Source organism: Ichthyophthirius multifiliis (genome assembly GCF_000220395.1).
Source record: "Ichthyophthirius multifiliis unplaced genomic scaffold scaff_1120509249720, whole genome shotgun sequence".
In the NCBI taxonomy this organism is placed as follows: domain Eukaryota; phylum Ciliophora; class Oligohymenophorea; order Hymenostomatida; genus Ichthyophthirius; species Ichthyophthirius multifiliis.
In genome coordinates, this window is record NW_004087413.1 from 1 (window position 1) to 13,442 (window position 13,442).

At 14.6% G+C, this 13,442-nt stretch overlaps 3 protein-coding genes across 3 annotated transcripts, besides 30 other annotated features; 1 reads left to right on the forward strand and 2 right to left on the reverse strand. All coding sequences in view use genetic code 6, as the record gives it.

Annotated features, from left to right (window-relative positions):
• Positions 1-257: 257 nt before the first annotated feature.
• On the forward strand, positions 258-826 carry IMG5_026650 (hypothetical protein; the record flags this gene model as incomplete). Its single annotated transcript, XM_004039285.1, has 1 exon — positions 258-826. A coding segment is annotated over one exon (534 nt), but the record flags the coding sequence as incomplete, so codon positions are not given.
• Positions 396-475: a microsatellite.
• Positions 396-492: a microsatellite.
• Positions 397-475: a microsatellite.
• Positions 827-947: 121 nt separating the features above from the next.
• IMG5_026660 (zinc finger protein, putative) lies at positions 948-1,328 on the reverse strand (the record flags this gene model as incomplete). Its single annotated transcript, XM_004039286.1, has 1 exon — positions 948-1,328. One exon carries the CDS (start codon positions 1,326-1,328, stop codon positions 948-950), a length of 381 nt encoding a protein of 126 aa, XP_004039334.1.
• Positions 1,329-1,374: 46 nt separating this feature from the next.
• Positions 1,375-1,421: a microsatellite.
• Positions 1,422-1,661: 240 nt separating this feature from the next.
• Positions 1,662-1,710: a microsatellite.
• Positions 1,680-1,720: a microsatellite.
• A 37-nt stretch (positions 1,721-1,757) lies between these two features.
• Positions 1,758-1,807: a microsatellite.
• Positions 1,760-1,790: a microsatellite.
• Positions 1,808-2,217: 410 nt separating the features above from the next.
• Positions 2,218-2,269: a microsatellite.
• A 320-nt stretch (positions 2,270-2,589) lies between these two features.
• Positions 2,590-2,672: a microsatellite.
• A 1,832-nt stretch (positions 2,673-4,504) lies between these two features.
• IMG5_026670 (hypothetical protein) lies at positions 4,505-6,027 on the reverse strand (the record flags this gene model as incomplete). The annotated part of the gene is made up of 5 exons (XM_004039287.1): positions 4,505-4,735; positions 4,801-5,226; positions 5,322-5,408; positions 5,487-5,851; positions 6,018-6,027. The coding sequence occupies 5 exons, from the start codon at positions 6,025-6,027 to the stop codon at positions 4,505-4,507; spliced, it is 1,119 nt and encodes a 372-aa protein (XP_004039335.1).
• Positions 5,889-5,942: a microsatellite.
• Positions 5,890-5,942: a microsatellite.
• Positions 5,890-5,969: a microsatellite.
• Positions 5,908-5,979: a microsatellite.
• Positions 6,028-6,822: 795 nt separating the features above from the next.
• Positions 6,823-6,856: a microsatellite.
• A 165-nt stretch (positions 6,857-7,021) lies between these two features.
• Positions 7,022-7,093: a microsatellite.
• Positions 7,023-7,130: a microsatellite.
• Positions 7,052-7,130: a microsatellite.
• Positions 7,054-7,183: a microsatellite.
• Positions 7,111-7,281: a microsatellite.
• Positions 7,145-7,183: a microsatellite.
• Positions 7,216-7,280: a microsatellite.
• Positions 7,282-7,584: 303 nt separating the features above from the next.
• Positions 7,585-7,636: a microsatellite.
• Positions 7,637-7,947: 311 nt separating this feature from the next.
• Positions 7,948-7,985: a microsatellite.
• A 1,390-nt stretch (positions 7,986-9,375) lies between these two features.
• Positions 9,376-9,402: a microsatellite.
• Positions 9,403-9,697: 295 nt separating this feature from the next.
• Positions 9,698-9,758: a microsatellite.
• Positions 9,704-9,745: a microsatellite.
• Positions 9,759-11,211: 1,453 nt separating the features above from the next.
• Positions 11,212-11,252: a microsatellite.
• A 2,040-nt stretch (positions 11,253-13,292) lies between these two features.
• Positions 13,293-13,341: a microsatellite.
• Positions 13,296-13,341: a microsatellite.
• Positions 13,342-13,442: the final 101 nt, after the last annotated feature.

A 13,442-nucleotide genomic window follows, 5' to 3' on the forward strand; every position in this document is an offset into this window, starting at 1 on the left:
AATATATAAGTATATAAATTTATATAATAATTATTTTTTTTATTTTTTGGATCTTTATAAACATATTAAATCTTAATTTTATTTAAATCATATAATAAATAATTTCTTTACTTTTGCTTTTTATACTAATGGTAAATATAAATAATTGTTTAATAATATACATAAATTCCAAAAAAAAAAAAAAAAAAAAAATTATCATTAAATCTAAAATTAAAAAAAGAAAAGAAAGAGAAAAACAAAAGAATTTTTTTTTTTTTCAAAAAAACATCATCACTATTATTGTAAGAAAGCTAATGAATTTAATTAATTATTATTATCGAATTATTTTAAATTGTCATTTTATTAAAAATCTTCCTAATCTTTATTTAATTGCCTTTAATCATCCCCTTAAACATTATTATTTCCATTATTACTATTATTACCATTATTATTATTATTACCATTATTACTATTATTACCATTATTACCATTATTATTATTGTTTTAATTATTTTCCTCATCACTATCTTACATATTATTCCACTTATCAATTTCTGCTCTTCTTTCTTCTGAAGTTTTTTTTTACATAGAATAACTTCCTGACTTAGATTCTTTTTTAGAATGATGTTTTTTCTTTTTTGACCCTCCGTGGTCTTTTTTACTTTTTTTATTACTTCTCGATCTAGAGTATTTTTTTTTCTCTCTTTTATGTTTTTTCTCTTCATCACGAGATTTAGAACTACTCTTACTAGCACTCCTATTTCTATATTCTGGATGTTCTTCATACATTTACCTAAAAAGCGATCTTTTGAAGCTCCTACTAATTTACTTACTATGAATATAATTGCAATATCCACTTCTTTACAAAGTCCGTCTATATATTATTTACATATAGCATTTGAAAATCAGTTACAGGTGAAAACTCGGGAAGTAGCTATACCTTATCATAATATCTATTTTTAAAGAATTCAAACATTTGCTGCAGAACTTTCCTTTATATATTTCACATATACATTTCCTCTCATATGGTCCCCTATATTATCACATATTATAAGATCGTCAATTTCTCCATAATTTGCCAATTCGAGAAATACTTCTTCGTAAAATTCCTCAAATGTATCTAATGCTTTCTTTATTTCTTCTTCGCTTACTCTATTTCCTTAGGCTAATGCTAATTCGGTTGCACTACTAGTATACATATGCTTTATTAATACAGTTTAACTTTCAGAAGGTCTATTGTGTATTCTTAAACACTTGTTTTCGTATCTACATGAACCAATTTTAAAATAAAAAGGACAATTCACTTTGTCTTCTTCAGTACCGTACATTCGGCTTAGCTTTTCGGCCATTTTAATATTTTTTACTTTTTGTTAGCTTCTGTTTTTTTTTTTTTTTTTTGTATCTTTTTTATTTATTTATTTTTATATTTGTTCTTTTTATATATAGGTTTTAAATTATTGTTTTTTTTTTTTTTCTCTTAATTTTTATAATTCATAAATATAATGTTTCTATTTAAAATATATTGTTATTTTATATCTAATAATATTATATTTATATATCAAGTAAATTTTAGAAAATTTTATTTTTTTAAAAAAAAAAAATATTTAAAAAAATTTAAATTTATATAATAAATAAAAAAAAATATTTTAATATAATTATTTATAATAGAAGTTATTTTATTTAAAAAATAATTTTAAAATTAAAAAAAAAAAATTGTAAATAAAAAAAAAATAAGTTAAATTATTTATTTATAATAAATAATAAATATTTTATACATAATTAAATAAAAATATTAATAAATAAAATATTAAATTAAAATACTTAAATTTGTATTTAAAATCTATTTTTTAAAATAAATATAATGATTAAAGATGAAGAAAATCAATAATTATTTGAAGAAAACATTATATAATGTAACATAAAAATCTAAATAAAAATAAAATATACATTTAACAAATAAAACTATTTTAGGTCCTGAAAAAAATCATTAAATATATAATTTTAAAAAAGAATTAAATAATAATTAACAACCATTAATAAGTAAAAATGTAGATGAATAATATAAAAAATTATAAAATTATGTTCAGGTAAAATTAAATATAAACATATATATTTAAAAAAATTAAAAAAAACCAAAAAAAGGATATACATTAATAACTATCATACTTAATAAAATAAAGTGAAGAAGATTTTTTACAAGTCTATAAAGAATAAATGACAAATATATAAAGAGAATTAAAAAATTTAAAAAACAAATAGATGAGGAAAATTTTAAATAAAAAAATGATGAAAAGTTAAATATTTTAATAGAAGAAAAAAATTATTTTAAAAATGAAGCTTTAAGATTAGATAATAATTGCAAAAATAATTAAAAATATATATAGGAATTAGAATATAAAATAAAGGTTTTAACTGAAGAAAAATTTTATTATGAAGGTTTTCTATTTTTTTATTTATTTTAGATTTATAAAATATAATTAATATTTTATATATAAATAACAAAATATAGCTTTTGTTTTAGAAACTAAAAAACAAAATAAAGCTTTAAAAAATGAACTTCTATAAATATATAAATCTAAGAAAAATGAATAATATAGTTTTTAATCAAATTAATAATAATAATAGGAATAGTTAGAATAATAATAATAATAATAATAATAATAATAATAATAATAATAATAATAATAATAATAGCAATTATAAACATAATATTTATCAGTATAACATTAATAAAAATAAATATAAAACAATATTAATAATAACATATTAATTACTTCTAGTTAATCCAGTTTTTTTCCTTATAATTCTAATAAAAATGACAATATCATTAATAATAATTAATAAAATTTATTGTAAATATTTTAAGATTGTATTAATTAAGCTAAAAGATAAATTTCTTTAAAAAAATACGGCGATTTGTTATTTACTGAAAAAGAATTAGACGATTCTGTAAAACTTTATTCTGAAGATAAAGTGTAATTTTATTATTTTTATTAATCTAAAAAAATAAAAATATATAAGTTAAATATTAAAAAAATTTATTTCCTCTGAAGGATTTTTAGATACTATTTAAAAAATAATTACTGATCAAACTAATTTAAAATAAAAAGAAAACTAAAATTTGCCTAAAAAAAACATGAATTATTTTAAAATTAGTACAATTCAGAAAGCCGATTTAAATCTACAAATTTAAAATAATTGGAAAGATATAGCCAAAAATACTAAAAAGTAATATTCTTATTTTAAAAGTTTTAAATATGATCTTGCTTAATCATGTATTTTTTATATTTATTTTATATATAATAAATTTTTATAATATCTTAAAGAATCTAAATAATTTTAAAGTGTGGATAATAAAAGTAAAGCAGGCTTTTTAACAAACTATAATTCTAAAAGTGATTAATTAATAGATTAAATAAAACAGGAATAGATTATTTAAAAAAACAACCTTAAATATAATTTAAAACTTAAACATAGTAAATATAAAGAGGCTTGTAAAGAATTTTCTTAAGGTTTAAAAAATAAGAACTATTTATAATAAATTTGAAATAATTTTTTTTATTTTTTACAATAAAAAAATAAAAACTTATATTATTTGTAAAATATTTAAAAAATTTTTTTAGTTTTCAAATAAAAATAAAAAATAATAATACCAAGATTAATTAATATATAAAATATTGAATATATGCTTTTTTTTATTTTTTAACAAAAACAATATTAATTTAAAATTAACTATTTGAAAATAAAAGAAATAAAACAAAAATTAAATTGAAACTTAATTTATATAAATTAACAATATATTTATTACATTTTATTTATTATTTAAATATTATTAAAACAAGATATATTTATTTATGTTCTTTAATTATAATTAAAATATTTAATCTAAATTACAAAAAGTATTAAATACATTTAAAATATTATTAATGTTTTTTTAAATATTTTAAAAAACATTAATAATAAAGCATTAAGTAGCGATAATAATTGAAACATAAAAAATTATATTATTATTTAAATTTATACTTTTTAGGCCAAATAAATTAAATGTATATTATATTAATTTATTTAAAAAAGAAATTTTAACCTTTAAAAAATAAAATCAAATATTTTGATATGTATAATATTAATTATATATTATTCATTAAATATGTTTCTTTTTTTATTAAATTAATAAAGTATTTCGTATAATAATTAATCTAATTTAAAAATGAATAAATTATATTTTTTTATTTGGGTTTCATATAATCTTTTAATAAAATATATTTAATTCTATTATAGATATATAAAATTAACAAAATTATTTTATTATAAATATAATATTTTTTAAGAAAAAATCAATTTTTATTATAATAATTAAATAAAATATATTAAAACAAAAAAAATATATATAATAGTTGATTTTTTCTTAAAAAACATTTTTAACTAATTTTTTTCTAATTTATTAAAATTATTATATTAATTTTTAAAAAAATAAACACAAAATAAAATTATATTAATATTTACAATTTTTTGAAATAAAAAAACTTCATTTTTCACTTAATTCCCTATATCCTTTCCAATTATCAGGAGATTAATAATTAAAGTTTTTCATATATTTATCTAATGTATTTATTGGACCATCTATCAATTTATCCTTTTAAATATATTCATATTCTTTATTCAATATTAATTAAGCTTCTTCAAATTTAATTTTAGCATCTTTCCAATAACCATCTAAATAATTATTAATTCCTTGATGAAAATAGTTAAAAAATTCCTTTTTTTTTATTTAAAAAAAAAAAAAAAAACACAAAAATTATTAAATATAATAAAAAAAATTACCTATGTATAAGTTTATCTCATAATTAAAAAATCATTATCTTTTAAAAATAAATTATGAACTTGAATTTAATTTTTAATAATTTTTTTAAGCCTAGTTTATTTTTTCATTCTTTGAACATATTTCAATATTTTTTTATTTGGTTCATTCTAATTTTCATTACTTTATTTAATCAATTATTATATTTCAATCAAATTACAATCCATATCGCAAGTATATAAATCCATAGGCTATTCTGATCCTTTTACAGTAACTCTATCAATATGTCTTAAGTATTATTTAGTTTAATTTGATAATAATCTATATACAGCTCCACTAACTAATAATTATATTCCATATTATTTAGTTGCGTTTTCTAATCTACTGGCTAAATTAACATTCGGGCTTAAATAACTTGCATCAATTTTAAAATTTGAACCTATTGCACCCTTTAATTTATTTATTTTTATTAATAAAACTAATAAAATATTATTTTTTTTTAAAAAAAATATTTTTTGTTATTTTACATATAAAATATTAATACTTCTATGGCCCAGCCAAAATGTAATCCGAAACCCAATTTTAAAGAAAAATTTGGATTTGTTTTTTGAATTTTGATAAGAGAATTTTTCTAAAAAATTAATAAAAAAAATTTATAATAAAAGATCATTAAAAATAATTAAAATATTATAAAAAAATAAAAAAATACAAATTTTTTTGTCATAGAAAGCTTATATATATTTGATTAAGATTTAAGAAATCCAATAAGGGCCAAATCAGTATAATTTTAACAATGTGATATATTAAAAATACTAATTTCTTCTTATTTATTAATTTAAATTAGATTATCTTAATCTTTAAGCTTCCAAATAATTAAAAAACAATCCCCAAGATTTTTATTAATAATTCCATGGTAAGAATCACATACAATATGGATAATTTCAGCAATCTAATTAGTAAAAAGCATGATATTTTCTTCTAAAATTTCTGTTATTTAAGGAAAGTTTCTTATAGATACAAATCCAAAAATAGCCAAAATTTTTTTACCAGGTATTAAAGGATTAACATTACCATCTTAAAATAAATATTATAATATATATTTAAAAAAAAAATATATATATATATATATATATATTTTATATTTATATGTTTATATATTATATATTTAAATAATTTTTATATTTATATATTTGTATGTTTTTTTTATTGTTTATTTCTTATCTTATTTAATATAAAAAACTTTAATTCATATTTAAGGCAATAATTTATGATCCAGCTTCTCCAAATCCTACAGCTAGAAGTCCTCCTATTTTTATAATAGTACTTTCCAAAATAGATGTTTCGAATTTTTTTTTATTTTATATTCTCTAAGTTAATCTTAATTTAATTATTTTATAATTTCGCCTTCTGCAACAGCTTCATCTTCTTCTATTCTTGCCGCTTCGAGTGGATTTTCGCTAATCATTTTTATTTTTTGTAGCATTGTTTCGATAGGATCCACTATCATTTCATTTATATCTTTCGTAAAATATATAGAAGCGGAAGCAATAATAATAATAAGAACAACAGTCCGAATAATAGATAATATAGCATTTAAATCCTAATCTAATTTTTTCGAAAATCTAACAATAGACTATAACTATTAAGGGCCATCAATAATTGATATATATTCTATATAATCTTCATCTCTAAGATTTTAATTATCTTAACTCTCATATATTAACTATTTATTAATAACTAAATAAAGCATCTTATTTCTAGGTAAGAAAATATGTTTTTCGACATAATTATTTATTAAAAAATGATATAATTATTAATTAATTTTTTCACTATTAAAATTTAATATAAAAGATAATCCCTATCTATATGATGTATTTTCTTAAAAATAAATATCAATATTAAATAAAGGCAGGGAAATTAAAATCGAAAAAATTAAAATAATAACTCTTTAGGTAATTAAAACAGATAATTATTTTCCTATTTTTGATTACTTTATATATAAAATTATAATATTTTTTTTATTATTATAAAATTGATGTATATTTTATAAAAAATATATATATATAAAAATTAAATATAGTATTTAAATTTTTATTATTTTTTCTAAATATATTATTATTAAAAACAAATAAATAATATTATATTAAGTAAATATATAAGAATAAGTAAAAAATTAAGATTATATTAGATATATTATTTTTATATCTTAATAATTATAATTATTATATTTAATTTTAAAATAATTTATATTTTAAATATTAATTAATCTTTATATATTATATATATTTTATATTTAATTTTTATTATATATATTAAATATTATTAATTTTTATTATAATTATTAAATATATTATAGTATATAATAAAATATTTATATTATAATTTATATGTATAATATAAATTATACAATTATATATGTATATATGTTTTAAGTAATAATATATAATATATATATATATATATATATATATATATATATATATATATATATTTTTATATATATTTATTACTTCATTTGTTTCTTAATTATCTTTTTTATATAAATTTTTTTAAATATCTTCTCTATTTTCATTTTTTTAATTTTTTTTTTTTTTTTCTTGATTATCATTTTCAATTAATGATTATATTGAAAATATATTATCAAATTATTAATATTCTTTTTCTATTAAGTTTTCATTTTCCTTTTAAATATTATTAAATGGCTTATTTTCATATTATATCATTTTATCATATACATATTCTTAAAATATTGATTTTTTTTAATATTTAGCTTATTAAATTAAATTTTCAGAAAGGAATTGTTATATTTATTATTATTATTATTATTATTATTATTATTATTATTTTTATTATTATTATAAATAATTTTTTTATTTAATCGGAGATTCACTCAAAATTCTTCTTTCATTTCTTTTTCTGAATCTTTTAACCTATATTTATCCGTAATTTATGAAAAGAGTGTGTTCATATTAGTTAAACTCTTCTATTATGTTTACTTATTATATTTTTTAATTTTTTAAAATTGAAAATTTGCTATCTTCTTTTTAATTCATTGGATCATTAGTTTAATTTAAAGAAATTTAATTTGATTCCATTTTTTAATTAATGAAAGTTTTTTCTTATTTTTAATTTTCTATATCAATTTCTTGTACTTTTTTTATAATAATTTTATTTTTATTTAATAATTTTTATTTACTAATTATTTATTCATCTTATTCTTTTTAATTTTCTTGATTTTATTCATTTGAATTTTTATGAACTAAAACTACTAAATTTACTTATTCATTAATAACTTCAAACGCATGCTTATATAATTTTCCTAGCCTTATTAATCTAATTAGCCTTAAAAACCTTATTAATTTTGCTGCTTTAGTCGTTATTCTAGAAATACGTCCAGCTCTTTTATTTATTTTTTAAAATATTTACTTTTTTTTGTATAAAGAAATAAAATAAACTTTAAAACATCCACTTATACGCCTTCTAAATTAAAGTTAAATAAATATTCACTAAGCCAAGGAATATCGAATATAATTGAAAATGTAGAAATTATATCCATCCAAAAATTAAAGCTTAAAAAATAATTAGTTTTTAAAATGCAATGAAGAATTAAATCTATTAAAAATAATATAAAAGAGAAAAATGCTGTCATAAAAAATATTTAATCATCTTCCTTATTATTTTATTTATTGAAATAATCTTTATTTATATAATTTTTTTTTTTATTATTATACTTTTTAAAAGCTTAATATTCTAATATCATCACCAAATAATGCATAAATTGTATTTATTGCCATTATTAACTCTACTATAGGATTTTAAATATAACTTACATATTTTTATCTAAATTAATCGAATTTACTATTTTATTATTATTAAGATAAAATTTTCTTCTTTTTTTAATTTTATAAAGATTAACTATTTATTTTTGGATTCACTTTTTCTCCTTTAGTTACGTCTTTTTTCAATTAATTTACTAGTAATTCTTATTTTTACAAACTTTATTAAAAAATGTAATATTATTTAATAGCACATGAATTATTAACAGTTTAAGCTTAAAAAAATATATATTCATTTTTTTTTATTATTTTTAAATACATTAATCATTAGCATGGATATTCTAATTATTAGTAGCTATATTTTCGTTTTCCTATAAGAAATTATTGTGTTTCATATAAATATATTATTTTTTATTAATTTCTTTATTAATAATTAATAAAAAAACAGTTAAATTTATAAAAATTCGTGTTTAGACGAATAGATATTGATTTTATAACTTATTTTATTGAATAATTAAAAGCAAATATATTTTAAATAATAAAATTTAATATAATTAATATAAATTATTTTTTTAAATTGAAAATAATTTAAGAAGCATTTATTATTAAAAGTTATAGAAGATAACATTTTGAAAATTTTTATTTCTTAAAAATAAATAAAAAACGATTGATGTACATAGAAATAAAATACATTTTTTATCTATTTTAGTTAAATAAATGAAATGGTATTAATTAAATTTTTCTATTAATTTTAAAAAAATTAAATATAAATAATAAATATACATATATAATATGTATATAATTAAATTACTCATAAAATATTTATTTTTATTATGTTATTTTTATTATAATTAATTTTAATTTAAAAATCATCAATTATTATAACAATTCATTAAATAAATAATTATAATAAAATATTTAAAAAATTTAGAAATTTTTATTTTTATTATATTATTTTTTAAAACTAAAAGCCGTAAATAAAAACTATTGCTGATAAAATAAATAATATAGAAATTTTTTTATATATAAAACATTTATATTTATTGAAAAAAACTTACAAAAAATAGATGAATACAATATATCAATAATATTAATATATAAGTGTAAAAATAATTTAAAAAAATAAAAATAATACTTTAAAATTAATAATTTAATAAAATAACAAAAATATTAATAAAAAAGCCAAAATATTTTAGTATAAATAAATTAAAAAAATGTTTACATTAACTAAAATAAGAAAATTAATACCGAATATAAAGAAAATACCAAACAATTTTATTTTCTAAAAGAAATATTAATATTCGAACATTTTAAACAATAATATAAATAATTAATTGCTAGAACAAATTAAAAAAAAAAAGTAACACATAAATAAAATTCCAGACTTATAAAAAAATAAATAACAATTAATTGAAGAAGATTAAAAATAATAAATATAAGAAGAAAATGAGTAGACTGATGAAGAATTAGAAAATATAGAAGAAGAATATTTAGATAATTTTACAAATATTGAAGAATTAATAGTAGAAAATAAATATTTTGAAGCCGCATAAAATATATAAAAAATGCTAGATTTAATGCAAGAAGAAAGAGCTTGTTAAGATGTTCTGCCTTTATTAGAATTGCAAAATTCATTATATATATACTCTAGAAATTATTTAGACGCATATTTAGTAAGAAAAAATATATTGTAATATATAGAAACTTTTCCAGAAAATTTTGAGAAAAATGAATTGGAATAATAAATAACAAAATATCATATATAAATGGTTTATACAAATATATTATTAGCAGAAACTGAAAATCAAATTATATTTAAAAATTAATATAAAAGACTATCATTATAATATTAATAAATACTTGATTTATCTATGGCTGTAAAATAATAAAAATATAAATATATATAAATCATTTTTTAATTTATTACTAAGGTTTCATATTTTCTTTCTAATGATTTCGAAGCTTCTTAAAAAGGATTATTTTTTTATAAAATTGTTTAAATAATTTTACTAATTTATAAATAACATCTTATTCATTATATAATTTAGCTGTTCATTAATATAATTTATTATAATTAAAAAAATCTTTTGTTGATTTTATGATTTAAAATGAATAAATGAATGAAGAAACAGTATCCATTATAAATTAAAAACTCTTAAAAATTAAAAATAAAGAATTTATTTCGATAGATGAACTTAAAAATCCTTTAATTAATATTTTTTTAGCTTTAAGCTTGAATTCAAAAAATTTAACTATATATTGTATATAAGATATAATATCTTTTTCTAAATAACTTTTGGGATGTAGTATATTTCCTAATAAGGCTTTAATATTTCTATCTACTTAATATAATTTGTTTAATATACAATATAAATAATCAGTAAGATAATAAAAATATATAAAAATAAATATTTTATCTTATATATTAAAAGTTAAGATTATAGTTAATAAATTTAACTTATTAAATTTCACTTAAAAGAAAATAAAATGTTTCAAAAGCTAATTTTTTATATGCAACTTTATTTGCAGATATGAAAAGAGTTAAATTTCTATAATCCATTGTTTCATTTATTTTATAAAAAAAAAAAAAAAATAGAATTAGGAAGCTATTAAACTTTTATAGTCCAATATTTAAAATAGAAAAAATTCAGTATAATATATTTTATATAATAAAATTTATTTTTTATATAAAGATTTATGACCAATAAATATATGAAAGCTTTTTTTTAATTTCTCTTTTAGATACAGAATTTAAATATAGTATAAATATATTTATTTAATATAAACTATTTTTAAATATCATATTTAATAATTAAAGAATATCAAATACAAGCCAATGAAGTTATAACCAAAGATAAATTAATTTTTTGGGGTGAAAGACTTTAATATTTCGAATTACCTACAATACATATGTTAGATGAGGAATAATTAAGTTTAGAAAAATGCTCTTTATTATATTTAAAAGATAAAAATAATTTATGTTTAGGAAAAGAAGATTAAGAAATATTTGAATTCTTTAAATAATAAGAATATTGAAAACAAACAAAAAATGCAAAAAATATATATATATCTATTGTATGATAGTTAAATAAAATTAAAAAGCATATCGATCAATTCTATTTTGATATTATTTATTTATTATTTAAACTTAAAGTTTCATTACTTTAAGATTATATACTTTTAGTATTTTCATATATATTACTTTTTTTATTTCTCGAAAAGTTTATTATAATTATAATTTTGAAACAAGTAATTTTCTTTTATACATATTCAATTTTTTTTATTTCAAGATATAAATATATTAAATTTATATTTTAATAAAAAATTACACATTTTATAGGATAACTTTAATTATTATAAATAATTAAATATAAAATAAAGTTAAAATATATAAAAAAAAAAATATTTTTATATTATATATTTACTTTGTTTATTTAATTATTTTTATTTATATATATTATTGATATATTAGTTAATAAAATAAAAATTTATTATTGTTTTTATTATTTATCCAATTTAAACATAATTTTTTATTTTTTTTGAGAGAATTATTTTAATGCTTTTTTTTTTACCTTATAAAAAATAAAATTAAAGTTTTAAATATAATTATATAAAATGTTTTAAATTTAAAGCTATAATAATTTTTATTTTTTTAAATATAGAGTATTTTATTTAATTTAAATTTATTTTAATTATTGTTTCTCATATTTCTTTTCTGCATATAGGACAAATTGATTTTTCCTAAATCCATTTATAAATGCATTTTTTATGAAAATTATGTCTATTTTAAAAAAATTATAATTAATAATTTTCTAATAGATTATTAATTTACTTATTATTGCAAAAAAGAATAGATATTTCTTAATCCAATCTATAACTTTAAATACAAATGCTACATTCTGAAAAATTTTAAATGTTTTTTTCATTTATTTTAATAGCTTTAATTTTTTCAGTATTTCTCTTTTTTTATATTTATAAATATTTATTTTTATGAATTTTTTACTCTAAATTATATTTCAGTTCTTATTTATATGTAAATTATAAAAATTATATTTTTAGTTTTAAAAGGAAGTAATAAAATAAAATAAGTTAAATTATTTAAAAAGGAAAATAAATTTTCTGTTTCAAATATATAGCTAATCGAAAGAATAATAAAACTTAAAATTTGGTTGACTTTTTTAAAAATAAATATGTATATTATTTTATTAAATATAGTATATTTTACTGTAAAATGAATTGCTAAAATCTTATTGCAGGTATATCCAATGAATTATTATCAAAATTATTTACATAAAAAAATTTATTAATGGAATAATTATCTTTTAAAAGAATCCTATATATAAATAGTTTAAGTTATTGTAATCTTGAATAAATTATTTACATTATTTTTATATTAAATTTGCATCAAATTTAATTTTAGAAAAAAATTAATTTCTTAAACTTTTCTTAAAAAATAATTTATTTAGTTTTAAATTAGAAATAATAATATTTTAGTATATAATATTTATAAATTCTATAATAGCTAATATAAGAATATAAAAAAAAAGATTTATTAAAGAATCCATATAAAGAAATATTAAAGAAACTAAGCATAGAATGAACTTTAAATAATGAAATTTAATATATGATTGTTAATCTTAAATAATATAATTAAATGCTTTTAAAAAATTTTAATAAAATATTTTATTCATTTTAGATTTAGGAATATTATTTTATTAAATAATTTTCATTTTCATTATTAAAAAAAAATAAATTAATGTTTATAAAAAAATAATATTAATTTTATAATTTATATGCTTTAATAAAGATTGTATTAATTATGAAAGTATAAAAATATAATTTTTATTAAAATGTTAAGATATAAATTTATAAATAAAAAAATAATATAA